Here is a 13700-nt window from a genome sequence, read left to right as displayed (position 1 = left end):
TTAGTTTAGTGACTGTTAAATTGTGTAAGTTATTTGAAAACAACTCAGGACATTAGAATATAAAGCTAGGAAAAGTACAGTTAAAGTTATCTAGATTTCAAGATCCAGCACTGACTATGCTTAGATTTTTTCAAAGCAACTGTTTATTTCTTGCAACCACAACCCACTGCCTCAGTCAGGTCACACACTGATGAATAAAGATGCTTCAGGCATGCATCAAGTGTGAATTTTGGACTCCTGCCTTAAAAATCATCACAGATTCCTCCATTCTGAGCTACAAGAGAAAGGTCTTAGCTATCAGCCAAGAGAAGGCGCATCACTTCTGCGGGTAATGATCACAAAGCCAAAGGATTCCTCCTTTTGGCAGTAGAGGGCAGTACCAGACACGTTTAGAAATGTACAATTCTACAAGTATCAGATGTAAAAATCCATGAGTTGTGTTTATGCCTGCTGGGGCTTACCTTCTCCAGCGGACAGTGTGTGCTGTCTCTGAGAAATGGTAGTAAATTTGGACGATCATATTCAGCATAAAGACTGATTTGTTTTTCATGATACCGTTGTCCTTTATGGTGGTCTCTTTTGAAAAGCTTGTGCAAATACTAAGAATTGAAAAAAGAAATGGAATTCAGAAACTCTTTCGTAACATATTTGGACTGTATCAAAAACTCTTTGTAATTTCCTCAGGAATAAACCAACGCATACTAAAAGGCACAAAGATTAAATCCTGATTCAAAAAACTGATTTTTTTTTTTTTCCTCCAAAGTACTCTCGTCACAGCATTTTCCATTATTAACTCTGTAAACAAAAAGGTTTTTAGGAACATTTGAGTAAATGTCCTTCAGTCTTCACGGATTTTGAATTTTATGGTAAACTTTGGAGAAATGAGTCAAACAAAACATTTATTTATCTAGATATGCTTGACCAATATGGATAAGTTCAGACTATGAACATTTTAACTGAAGTACTGGTACTATAAATAGAGGGATGAAAGCCATTCTTCCTCTATGAGCAAAAATAAATAAATAAAATAAAAGACTTAAGAATAATCTGGAGGGTTACTCATATCCAAAGGGAAGCAGGCTCCACGCTTTGAAACAAATGCATGCCCTCCATAAACTGAGGGCATCTTCTTCGAAAAGCTCTTGGGCTGCAGGCTGTGCACTTCATAGAGTTGTTTGCTATAATCAGATCTTGAACTCATAAACTCACTCTCTCCAGCAGATCGATCGATGCCTTGAGCCCCAACCAGCACACAGCAGCAAGTTAAAACTTCCCTCCCTAATACAGCCCAAGATCACAGTTACATGTTAAGCATTCTACCAACAGCACGCTCCAACTGAAGAGCTGCTCTCAGAATAGCAATTTGGAGCCACAGTTGTTCTGATGTATTGTAATTCTGCGCAAAGCAGAACAGTCCTGCAGAGTATGGAAGTTACTGCTCTAGAAAGATAAGCAGCTTGCTGCCTTTATGGAAGAGAAAAATGTGTTTCAGGGCTGCATCCAATATCCAACCCCACTTCTATGTATGGAAAGAGGAAGAGAGAAGCAAGCAAGAAGGAAATGACCAGAGAGAACAATCATCTGCAATGCAAACAAGGAATGCCTTAGAGGATGTTAACTGAAAAGCAGTACGTTACCTAGTTCTCACAAGTATACACTCTTTAAGATTTTTTAACTACTGTAAAAATGCTATCACTATGGAAGAAAGTGGATGAGCAGAAACTGCCACTTTGGTTGTGATGACTTATGAAATTTCATTACTGTGTGCACACTGACAGCATACACACATAGGATCATAGAATCCTTAAGAGTTGTTAGGGACCTCTGAAGGTCGTCTAGTCCAAATCCCCTACACTGAACATGTGCATCACAGACAGATCAGGTTGCCCAGAGCCTTAACCAGCCTCACACTGAAAGTTTCCAGGGACAGGGCATCAACCACATCTTTGGGCAACCTGCTCCAGTGCCACACCACTCTCACTGTAAAATACTTTTTCCTTACATCTAACTTAAATCTTTGAGCTTGAAACCATCTCCCCTTGTTCTACCACCACAGACCCTGCTAAAGGGTCTGTCTCCTTCTCTCCCGCAACTCGCCTTTAGATACCAAAAGGCCACTATCAGGTCACCTCGTGGACTTCTCACTGAACAGCCCCAGCACTCTCAGGCTGTCCTCAAAGGAGAGGTAATCTACCAGAGATGTGTCCTACAGATATCTTATTTGGCTTAAAGTGAAACTAGTAGGATACAGAAGTCTTTACCACATGCTGTAGTTCAGGTCTATTTTCTAGCTCTTCAACAACTCTGTCAATCTGCAAGAAAACATGTAAAAACCAAGAGATAAGCAAACCTCTGTGAACATCACATTCACAATATTAAAGGAGGATGAAAAATGCAAGCAGCACTGGATCACCTATCATGAACTTGTCATACTCACAGAAATTTTATCTTCATTATCCAAAAGCATGTCTACTGCTTTCTAAAGTAAAGAAAGAAAATCCAGGTAAGAAATAGGTATGCACATTTTGTCACTCTTGATTACAGCATTATGCTTGTTCACTGATGGGTATCAGATAGACACTGCAGACTTACTCTCTTCAGCAGCATTAATTCAGAAAGCAGCTTGCATAACAACAGCTTTCTCCAACAGCAGAGCATTATAGGTAAATAAACACATAATGTAGTCTTCCAGAATACCTCTCCAAAGTTTACACACTAGCAGTAATCAACACCATGCACTTACACTGCAGATAAATTATGCCCATTGAACCATGAGTCACAGAAGGCCATTGGCAAATGCTGAAGAAATACTATTTATCCCAATGCAAAAGTCAGTTGCAGGGTGATGGCTATATAGGGAACATGCATCTCAACCTGCCTTAAAATTTGATTCCTTCAACCTATCTGCACGTTGCTACTGTAACAGGAGCAGCCAAGATCATTTAAGAAGAGTAAGCACCAGGGTGCCTGTTCTTCCACTTATAAGATCAAATTTTGGTTCAATAAAATAAAATAAACTCACAGATGCTTGATATAATTCATTATGTTTATTAAAAAAAACCACTATTTTTCATACACTTTTTAAAAGGGGCATACCAAAGATAGTGATTTTTGGTAAAGATGGCTCCATATTTTAGTTCCAGTGCTGAAACAATAGCTACGCAGAAACAGATGATCTATTTGTTTTCTCCCAAGGATCATAGAGATTGTTTCCCCAAGGACCAAACAGATTCTTTTCCTAGCACTCATACCAAATCTCATTTGCTGAGGTTTTAGACAACTGGGAAGAAGACTGAATTCAGCACCACATGCACACTTCTTGATTTTAGAGATTTAAGTTAATAACTTCAGAAACTTCCAGAAACAGTAAAATTTACAACGAAAAAAAGTGTAAAATACATTCAAAATATGTCTCACAACAAATTAAATGCTTACTTTATTTGGCTCATTAGCAGTGTGAATTGATGAGAAATGCAGGAAAATATAATTGTGAAAGTCTACCTACAAAAATGACCTCAGAACTGGTACTCTTCTCACTGTGAGTGATACTCAAATGGAAATATGAAAGAAAAATTTCATCCTTGGATCAATTACTATGCAGTCTAGGAAAACATCTCCTTATCTCAGAATGTATCCAGACACAGTAAAAAACTCTATGCTCACTGCTATCTTCAAACTAATTTATTCCTAATTTGTTAAGATATCTCTACTGAAACTGAATATAAAAACATTATAAGTCACCATACCTCCGAATCAAAATCCATGAGCAGAACAATTTTATCTTTGATGGAACTGAACAGATTGTGCTTGTGGATCAACTGGAAGACATCTTTGTGCCTCAAAGTTAGGTAAATTTCTAGGGCTCTGCCATAGCGCTGATCGTAAGTATACCTGCCAAAAAGCACTGTTATAATTTACTTGACCTAAGTGCAAGAAAATCACCTCTGAGAGGAAAGAAAAAATCTATATATATGTAGATGTATATAATGTAACAGTATGTAAAACTTATTACGATGCTACTTGATTTTATGAATATTTGAATAGTTGCTGATTTTTCACAATGAGAAATACCACTGTGAAACTCCATTTAAATAACGGTCACAGTGTTCATGTTCTGTGGTTCCTGCATTTTCACTACCCCCTGTTTTCAAATCACATGGAAAGTGACACAAAACATTAGATTTTCTAACTTTGGAAGCTACCAGAAACTCACTTCAGAGCAAAATAAAATTAAACAACAACAACAAAAAAGCCATGCAAACAAAACCAGCCCATATTGTTCTCTTAAAACTTTATGACAGACAGTAACAGAGCAGCAGAGAGTAGCTCTGCCTTCTGTGAAGAGGGTTTATGAAGATAACTTAATACAGGTGGGCATCAGGCTGAGAAAACTGAACAACTGTGTCCATGTAAGAAGTACTTTAGAACCAGATCAGTTTTAACACATTTTCTAGTCACATATTTCCAGCCATGCAGTAAACTTAAATATACTATTTTTTAAATAGAGGAAGAAAAATAAGAGATTATTTTCCTGTTATTTTCCTCTGTTCTGGATAGAGAAGTAGCAAATCCAATACTAAACTCTTTGCCTTCATACACTGCAACACTGCAGCGCAGCAAGTATTTCTGTTAAGAGAGTTAGACAAATATTTATAACCTACTGTATCCTATCTCAAGCACACTTTCTGTAATAGGAGTTTTAAATTGTACTTACAGTTCTGCAAGTGTTCTTAGCAATGTCCTGTTTTGTGGATCTTTCTTCAGGTGATCTACTACAGCTTGAACTATGATTGTGTTGTTGTAGAGATCTCCAGGCCACTCTTTTATCAGGGTTGCAAACCCCTAAAAGTATAAGAGATTGTAACAGAAACAGAAAGAAGTGCCTAAGGAACATTTCAAAACATCAAAGCCCCAGCTAAGCCTCTGAGATGATACATGCTGTGCTTCACCTCTAAGCCACTTTTACATGCCCACAAACATGCACAGTGTATAGATTTTCCTTCTCAGGGCAATGTTAGCAAGATTCATGAAGCTGGGTCTCTTGCAGGTGTTGCTTGCTTTGTGAAGCAGGTAGACTACTTTCTTTACATTAAACAACTAAAAATAATAGTATCCCTAATAAGTAAACAATCGTAAAAGATTAGAGCTCTCTGAAAAACATTTTATTTATTCTTCTGAAAACAAACAAAGTGTGATGTTTTTTGCTATCATGGAATTGTTCATTGACAACCTGCTTGAACATGATGGAGAATTTGTTATTGGAATTCTACATTGCTCAGTGTCTTTTGCTTGCAACTGCTACCACATGTGGACATGTTTGGCTGCAGTACCTCATAGTCACTCTCCAAAAACTCGTGCAGGACCATCTCATATATAAGAGGTTTCAAAACTGGATCTCGTCTGGGCAAGTAACGACTAATTGCCTGTAGGAACAAATAGAACAAGGAGTAAGAAAGAGTATGACATATAACATCCCACTATTTTAATGACAGAAAAAAGAATTGCTTGGAAACAAACAGCAAAGTCATGCACAAAACGTGGCTGTTAGTAAACACTGGAAAAACTTTATGCTCTGATTTGTAAGCAGTATCCTAGTATTACTTGCTTTAAGATGGCACGTGTTGGAATCACATAACTTACCTGAAATGCATTTCATTAGACTGTGGTAAGATACTACTTGCAATGGGAAAATGAGCCACTGGACTTACCAAGATGTGACTACTAACTGGCAGTCATTAGAGAATAACACACACACAAAAGACCCCTCAGAAGAAGAAAGTTCTCAATATTAATTTTGCCTAGTCTTTATGTTGTAAAAAAGTATCAGCATTCATTAGTTGAAAAATGCTTACTTTTAATTTGTGACTTACTATGAAGCCATTACAGTTTTGAAGAGTTCTGTTTCACAAACTATTTTCACATATCCAAATAAAAATTTGAGAACATACCTCTCCGATGAAATTCTGAATGAATGTGATCTGTTGCTTTATAGAAGGTGTTAAGAAACTGCATGCTGACAGTTAGGAGACAGGAGTCTGCCTGAATTAATCAGCTCATGCCATGGAATTTCAGCACAGCTTCTTATTTACCACTACTATTCTACACAAAAGGAGGCCAAGGTTATTACAGCCTTCTTAAACAAACTCTACCACTACTAGCACTACTAGCCATGCTGGGACTCTGGCGCTTATACCTGAAAGCCCAGCACCAATGAAATTCCTCCAAGCACTCAGAGACACTGCCTGCTGCCCACTAACATAACATGTTGAGGAACATGTCAGTACTGAAGCTGCTTGAACAAAGCAGAAAAAGAACATTACACATCAAGACAGGTTGGTGTGGTTTTACAAACAATGACTATTCAGAACCAACTCTCCCAGTATATGACTTTGAAGTGCAGGATGCTGCCAATGCCAGCTCTCATCATCTGTTACAGAATTTAACAGCTACCTTGGGACACAGCCCTGCCAGCTGCCCCAGGGAGCCAAACCACAAAGAAAGCAGGCTGGATGTCAGCTGGAGATTCAAAGAAGAAAAGATCCCCAAACTGCTTCTTCTCATATCCCCTTTCTACTTTACTGTCCCCTCCTAAGCAAACAGCTTCAGTGAAAAAGCTTTGCTTTGCTAGCACCACTCACTGAGGAGCAGAGGAGATGCCTCTTCATGTGGGCCCAGAGTAATGCAGAAAGGAAATCACTGTGGCCCCAAGTCCCACTGCTTCAGAGGGAAACTGCAACCACCTCCTGTAGCCTAGCTCTTGCACCCAGAGAAGACAGAATAGCATCCAAATAATTTTTGAGCCAAGGCACAAAGCTGAACTAAAACCTGTGCTGGAGGTTACAAACTCTCCCTATTTTATCTTTAAACAGTAGCTAAAGAGTGAAGTCAGACAGACAAAAAAGCTACAGAATTGGGATGCCTTTATATCAATTCCTGAGCCACACAGGGAAACTGACTTTAAATGAAAAGAAGATACTACATACAGAAGCACTTTCGTTCTTCTTTTTTCTTCACACATGCTTTCAGACTTCTGATCAATAAAAGCTGGATATACACACATATCAAATATAGAAGGTGACATGAGATAGCCTAAAACATCTCACCAATAAGCCTAAACCACAGATACGTATTCCTCTGAGGATACTTCTGAGATGAAATAGGCTGTCTGGATAACGCTGCTCAGTGCTAAGCCCACCAAGTCAGGTGAAGACTTTGAAGTGTCCCCTAGCCAACATTTTGGTCATTAAAACACCCCTGCTGCCACCTGATCATCCCGCACCCCTGCTGAAAGTCACTGCTGCCACAGCAGAACTAACAGCATGGAGCATATCCCCCGTGCCACAATCAACAGCACTCACAGTTTGACTTCCTCCATCAAATCCACCTTCCGCAGCTGCTCAAGTTGGAACCCTGGACCTAATGCTGCTGTGATTCATGCACAAGCTCAAGACTCCATCAGGGTTAACACCGCTAGAGGAGCAGATTTCCTCAAGGCTCTAAAATTCTGAAACTACTGTTTAAAATTCAGGTGCAGAATTGCAAATCACAAAGATACCAAAATGCAGCCTTGATAGCCAAGTAGGACTTTTTTATACAGTACATTCAAAAAACCCTAAACCCACAGATGATACTGCAACCATCAGGTTTCAGGCAATGGCTTGAAGATGAAGGGAAAAATCTTTACGAGAAGTTTCCTTTTGAAATGCACAAATAATTCCAGAGAATGACAAAGTAATACAACCATTCCAAAGCAAAGGACTGTACTTCAAAAGTTCATGTGATTTTATTTCTTGGTCCTAGAAAACACTTCGTCTTCTCATCAAGGCTAAAAGCCTTTAGAACCTGATTACATTACTGTGTTTCATAGCTGCTGGTTGGATAAATATGTAGAAATTTCAAATAACATAAGAAATGGCAAACATTACAAGAACTCAGACCCAGCTAAACTTACTTCAGGTAAGTAACCTTAGTAACCTGGGAAAACTTGTATGAAACTGCAATAGTAAAATAAGAAAGGCAACTTCTAGGTCTGCAACCTGGAGCTGAATGATCTAACATACTGTACCTTATGTTTTCCCAAGTCCATTTCCAATGGATCTGAAAACAACCAACCGTTTAGAAAGGTAGTAATTTAGTAGAGATTTTTTTTTGCAGCAAACGTGTGAATATTTTTATATTTTACAGTCTGTTGGATGACATAAGTGGAATCAAGAAAAACATCCATTCCAGACGCTCGTATCTACAGATAAAATAAAACCAAGAGAACTGAGAAGCAGTGTATCAAAATTTCACTGCTACCTGCACTCAAGTCCTTTACTGGATTGAAATAAAAAGACAGAAGCATGTGATTTCATCTTCCAATGTGGCAAAGAGTGCACCGAACCACTAAGAACTCATATAAAAGGCAAGGCTGTTCTTGCACTAGTGTGACTAACACAAAAGCCATGCATTTCTAAAAAGCATAACGCTGAAACACTTTCACTCTTTGAACAGAATTAAACAGTTTAAAACCAGCAAGGGACTGCACACTGTGACATCTTAATAATATGTCCTTTTTGGCTCATTGAGTTTGAATAGGAAGCCATCAAATTCAGAAATAAGCGTACGTTTGGCAGTGACAGCAGCATACAGCCTTATATCCCAAGGCAATTTATTAACTGAGAATCTCACATTAAGCGTATACCATCATGGTAGCTGGCTTCCTACCAGGAAAAACACAAGACAGAGCAGACTGCTCCTCTTTTGCGACCACTTCTAGCAAAGAGGAAATTGAGATCATCTGGTACCATGTTAGAATAGTCACAGCAAGTCACCACCAGACACAGGAATGCAACTAACTTAAAACTTAGTTCAACAGTCTGTTGATTCTCTTGGCGCATGATTTATAATTTAGACACTTTACAGGAAACAAACACCTTCTTTTTCTCTTCACCTGATAGTAGGATCTGAATATTTCCATGCTGCTTGAGGTACATGGGGGTCAACTGGTAAGGGACAGCCACCTGCACATCTGTATCTACCTGCACACCTGTATCCTGACCCTAAGCTTCCTAAGACCCAAAATCCAGAAACTGCAGAGACTGAATCTGTCCAAACTACATCTACAGGCATGACTGATAACCAGCTATCCTTTGTGCACTGTAATGGAGGGCCTAGCTTCACCTTCAATCACCAACTCAGTAGCCATGGAAAGTGCAGGCTGAGGACTGCAATCTCTAATCAGCCTTCTCATCCACAGGCCAATTCTCAGGCCAAGACCAGATCCGAGAGACCTCACAGGCCCTCAAGCAGACACCTCTTCTGTCTCAGTACAATTGCCCAGAGGATGCCAGACCCTCTCCTCCCCACCTCTCTCCTTTGGGATCAGGGCAGAAGAGATGCCACCTTCTCATGCTCCTGGGGTAGAGGAAAAGGACAGCTGATGCAACCCTTGAAACTCAACAGTTTTAAATGATTGCATCTCCTTTGGCTGCCTGTAGGGTGTCAGTATGCTTTGCCTCCTCTCTGCTGCTGTCTATCACAGACAGATAGCTACAAGGTGCTCAAGAAGCCCTCAAAGGACCTTTATTGAGAAAAATCAGCTAGCAGCTGTGTAAGGAATCAAGGTTTTAATTCTGCAGCAGGATACATGTATCTTCCTTTAACTCACATATTCCTCCAGAATGAAACTGGTAACCTATTTCCTTCAGCTATTTTAGTTAAAAACTAAGCCAAAACACTAATACATAAAGGAATATATTTTAAATGGGAAACATTTTGCAAAGAAAAAGAGAAAGGGAAAGAGGAAAAAAGAGGAAAAGAGGAAATGAAAAGCCTGGAGAAGGAAACCTCATTGCTGACTTTCAGAACTTACAGGGAGTTTAAAGAGGAGGGAAATCAACTTTTTACAAGGGTAGATAGAGATAGGACAAGAAGGAATGATTTAAAATGAATGGAGGGGATATCAGATTAGATGTCAGGGGGAAACTGTTCACTGTGAGGTCGGTGAGGTGCTGGAAAAGGCTGCTCAGAGGAGCTGTGGATGCCCCATCCCTGGAGGTATTCCAGGCCAGGCTGAATGGGGCCCTGGGCAACTTGATCTAGTGCCTGATTTAGTGGTTGGCAACCCTGCCCACAGCAGAGGGCTGGAACTAGATGATCTCTGAGGTCCCTTCCAACTCAAGCCATTCTATGATTCTATAGTTTTTCCCAAAATTACTTTGCTATTTAACTATTTTTTGACAATTAAAGCTCTGCTGTAAGGGACCTGGATTTTCAGGAAAGACTGGCACAGAGGCTTTTCTGTGTAAAAGCTGAGGCAAGATTTTTGAGGGCATACTTGAAGGAAGTGAAAACTAAATGGGAATGATGTATTTAACTGTAAGCATCTGTGAAAGTAAAGGCCCTGGGGGTGGGTCTTCTACTTGTGGGCTGTCAACAAGTTAAAAATAAGTAGTTGAGTACCTGGGGTATGCTTTGCCTCCAACCCTGTTTGGAGGCTTGTTAACATATACCTATCAACCTGAGCGACAACTGTACTACTCAGGATCTGGTGCAGGAATTTCAAAGGCAGTGTCTTGTGCTACCACATTAGTCATTAAATGTCAATTCTTTAGATACTTGCACAAAATATGAAGGAAATAGAGCATGCCAATTACTTCACCTGAGAGATAGAAATAAACTTACCTTAAGTTGACCTATTTCTTTAAACTTGTAAACTTCAAATTCCCAGAGTTCTGTGTTTTTGCCAAGAATTTTCTGGCACTTTCTGTGAAGAAAATGAAAGGGTATAGAACAAAAAATTCATACACAGAATAATACAAATGTGACAGCATTATTGCACGGATTCCTTTATTTTCTCTACCAGACTCATTCAAATTTAACTAATTTTGGCAAGAATTGCTTCAAGCAATTTCATCACATTCAAAAGAACATGACAGCTTACTATGCATTCATCCTTATCAATTAGGGTTGCATAACAAATTCAAAAATTTCACTCACAAAGTAAAATAGCACTTAAAAAGCACTTAAAGACATACATACACATACATACATATTAAAATACAAATCTTAGGCAATTTCTTATCTTTTAGGTAACCAAATCTGTCTTTTTGGTTCCACCCACGGAACCACAAACTATCTTCTGATAGTCTTACATGCAATTGAAACACTAATAAGATAATCAGCATCTAAAGGAAACCTCAATGTTGAAAATTTAGTGTAACTTTGAAAAAAAATCACAGATTACTTTCTAAAAAATACATCTCAATTTCAATTAAATTTATGAAAGATTCCACTAACTTTCTGGTCTCTATAGGCAAGAAAATAAAGGACACAATAATATGTGTCTATGTTTTGAAACTTCAGAGACTCCAGAACACATTGAAAATGATGGCACAAAACACTTCAGAATCAGTAATTGCTCTCACTATTTCTCACAGATACACTTCAGCCAGCAAAGAAAATCTTTAATATGTTACCGAGCAGCCAGGTCATGCTCTCCTTTCTCCACTAGGTGATTTATATAGGCTAAGCCTATGTCCTAAAGGGAATAAAAATAAGTAATTAGTTATAAAAGTTTGGAAGTCAAGTACTTTACTGCTACAGTAAGTACCATTTCAGCTGCAGTCACTCTCATTATGTCAAGCACCAGCACCTACATGGAAACTCAGTTCTACTTTAGATGCAGGGCCCACAGAACAGAACAGTCAATACAAAATATTTGCCTAAATACCCCAAGAAGTTAAATTGAGATGCTCTTTTACATTATTTTCATAATCTTGTTGACACTAGGAAGACTGTACCATCTCTATATGCTAAAGATGGTTGAAAACACACAGCTGATCATTCAGTGCTTGCATCAAAATAAGACTGCTTGCTAAGAACATAGCCACCATATGAAGAATCTTCTCTGTCAACATGAAGTTTGCAACAGACAAAAATCTAAGTTGAGAATATAAGCCCTAGGAATGCTTCATAAAGTAAAGGGATTACCGATAACTTTTCAAGAGTATGAAATATAATTGCACATTAATTTCAACTTCTCAATAGTTTATCAGACACTTCAGCAGGAAAATAATTTGGTAGGTACTTAATACTAGAATTCTGTCAAACAGCTTGCCTTCTGTTGTAACCCCAACTGTTACATTACTGCTGTTACATTATCTACCTCCCATTTTTGTTTTTAACATCAGTACACTTTGTTGCTCTTTGAAGAAACTTGAAATAACTATACTAGAGAAAAGGAACTTAACTATGTAAAATAATGAGAAATGCAAAGCAACATGAGAACTAGATGTGAAACAGAATTTCAGCAGTATTTAAAAGGTCGTCCAATTGCACCTTTGATACTCCTGCCAAAACCCTGTCACACGAACAGGGTAGAAGTTAGAGAAATGTGTCACCTCATGCTCTATCTCTAATATTGTAATAATGTGTCTTTCTTGAACAGCAGTAAATCTAACACAAAAGTAAAAGCAAACAAAAATCCTATCAGCAGCCAGAGAAGTGAAATACTTTTTAATGTCAATAGCACCTTTATAAAATCCACATCCTTTCATGTTTCATGCACTAACATTCCTGTTCTGCAGCTGAAACCAGGAAATTGAATGCTAGTCAGAGAGTGCCTAACAGCTATTGTCCAGTGCGACACAGAACAGGGAATGCATTTGTAGCATCTCATAGTGCTCTTAAAGAAATCAGATATTTTGTTTTGAATGGAAGTTTTCAGACTTACCAAAATCTTGTGCTTTTTTATGGTTTTCTGACTGATCTCAGCTGCCATCAAAGCCTCCTGTATTCAAAGAAAGGAGAGATACTAGCCATATACATAAACTTTCAATACAGAAAGCTCTAGAACTGCATAAATCAACTTTTTTTTTCTTTTCTTTTTTTTTTTTTTTTTTTCTCATAGTAGGTTGTTTGAAGCAGTAGAATTTTTAATGCCATGGTTGAATGAGCAGCTTTGAATTCATACTCAAACAAAAGCAGTCAACCAAAGAGAAAACTACTTTTGTTTCCATCTGGGTTCACTCCACATTACTGTATTAGGATCAGATCTCAAGATTACAACAAGAAAGACAATGCAATCCCATTGGATCATTTTCAAATGAGAACTCTTCCCTACCAAACATGAAAAAAATCATCAGTATGGCAGTGGGGGATGGGTATACTTCTCTCTACCACAAAAGCCTTCTCCAGTCTGTATGTTTTATATTTAAGTGTCATTTTTGGTTCCTTCCCCTACTTCAAATGCACAGAAACAAAGCTGGCACTTTTACAAACAAAACAAAACCTTTAACATGCATCCTAAAACACATGCTATCTACTACCTTGAATAACATTCATAAGGGCACATGCACAGCTATCACTTGCAAATTGCTGGAGTCTTCAGGGACTAGATGCTGTGATTTACATAAACAGCAAAACTGCATATGAGTGTATTCTACAGACACAAAAGCATCTGCAAAGATTTAAACAACCCTGCATGAGGACTACCTTGACTGCATTAACGAAAAGAGTTACGTGTTGAATGGCACTTCTTTTTTCTTATAAAGGGCATCCAACAAACAGCATATAAACAAGCACCTGCAAGCCACTTCACATATGGGAACACGTGTTCTAAATCACTGACTGGAGGAAATCAGAGTCCAGAACAGTGGGTGCATGCTGAGATTGTGTTTAAGCATTTAGTATTGATATAGATGCTGAGATACACATAC

General features: G+C 38.4%; 1 protein-coding gene across 4 annotated transcripts in view; it reads right to left on the bottom strand.

Moving 5' to 3' along the window:
- The window catches only part of VPS41 (VPS41 subunit of HOPS complex), a 98190-nt gene that overhangs the window by 12495 nt on the left and 71995 nt on the right, over positions 1 to 13700 (bottom strand). For all 4 annotated transcript variants that reach the window (XM_015854992.2, XM_015854993.1, XM_015854994.1 and 1 more), the window contains 9 exons: positions 12716 to 12772; positions 11460 to 11521; positions 10666 to 10747; positions 5331 to 5423; positions 4715 to 4842; positions 3747 to 3891; positions 2438 to 2479; positions 2262 to 2312; positions 462 to 599 (listed from right to left, as the gene is read on the bottom strand). In XM_015854992.2, the coding sequence (XP_015710478.1) occupies positions 462 to 599; positions 2262 to 2312; positions 2438 to 2479; positions 3747 to 3891; positions 4715 to 4842; positions 5331 to 5423; positions 10666 to 10747; positions 11460 to 11521; positions 12716 to 12772 (798 nt within the window). The remainder of the gene's footprint in view (positions 1 to 461; positions 600 to 2261; positions 2313 to 2437; positions 2480 to 3746; positions 3892 to 4714; positions 4843 to 5330; positions 5424 to 10665; positions 10748 to 11459; positions 11522 to 12715; positions 12773 to 13700) is intronic.

The sequence above is a fragment of the Coturnix japonica genome, chromosome 2 (assembly GCF_001577835.2).
Source record: "Coturnix japonica isolate 7356 chromosome 2, Coturnix japonica 2.1, whole genome shotgun sequence".
Taxonomy (NCBI): Eukaryota; Metazoa; Chordata; class Aves; order Galliformes; family Phasianidae; genus Coturnix; species Coturnix japonica.
Note: the sequence above shows the minus strand (reverse complement) of the source record. Positions and strands in the feature narration are given on the sequence as shown.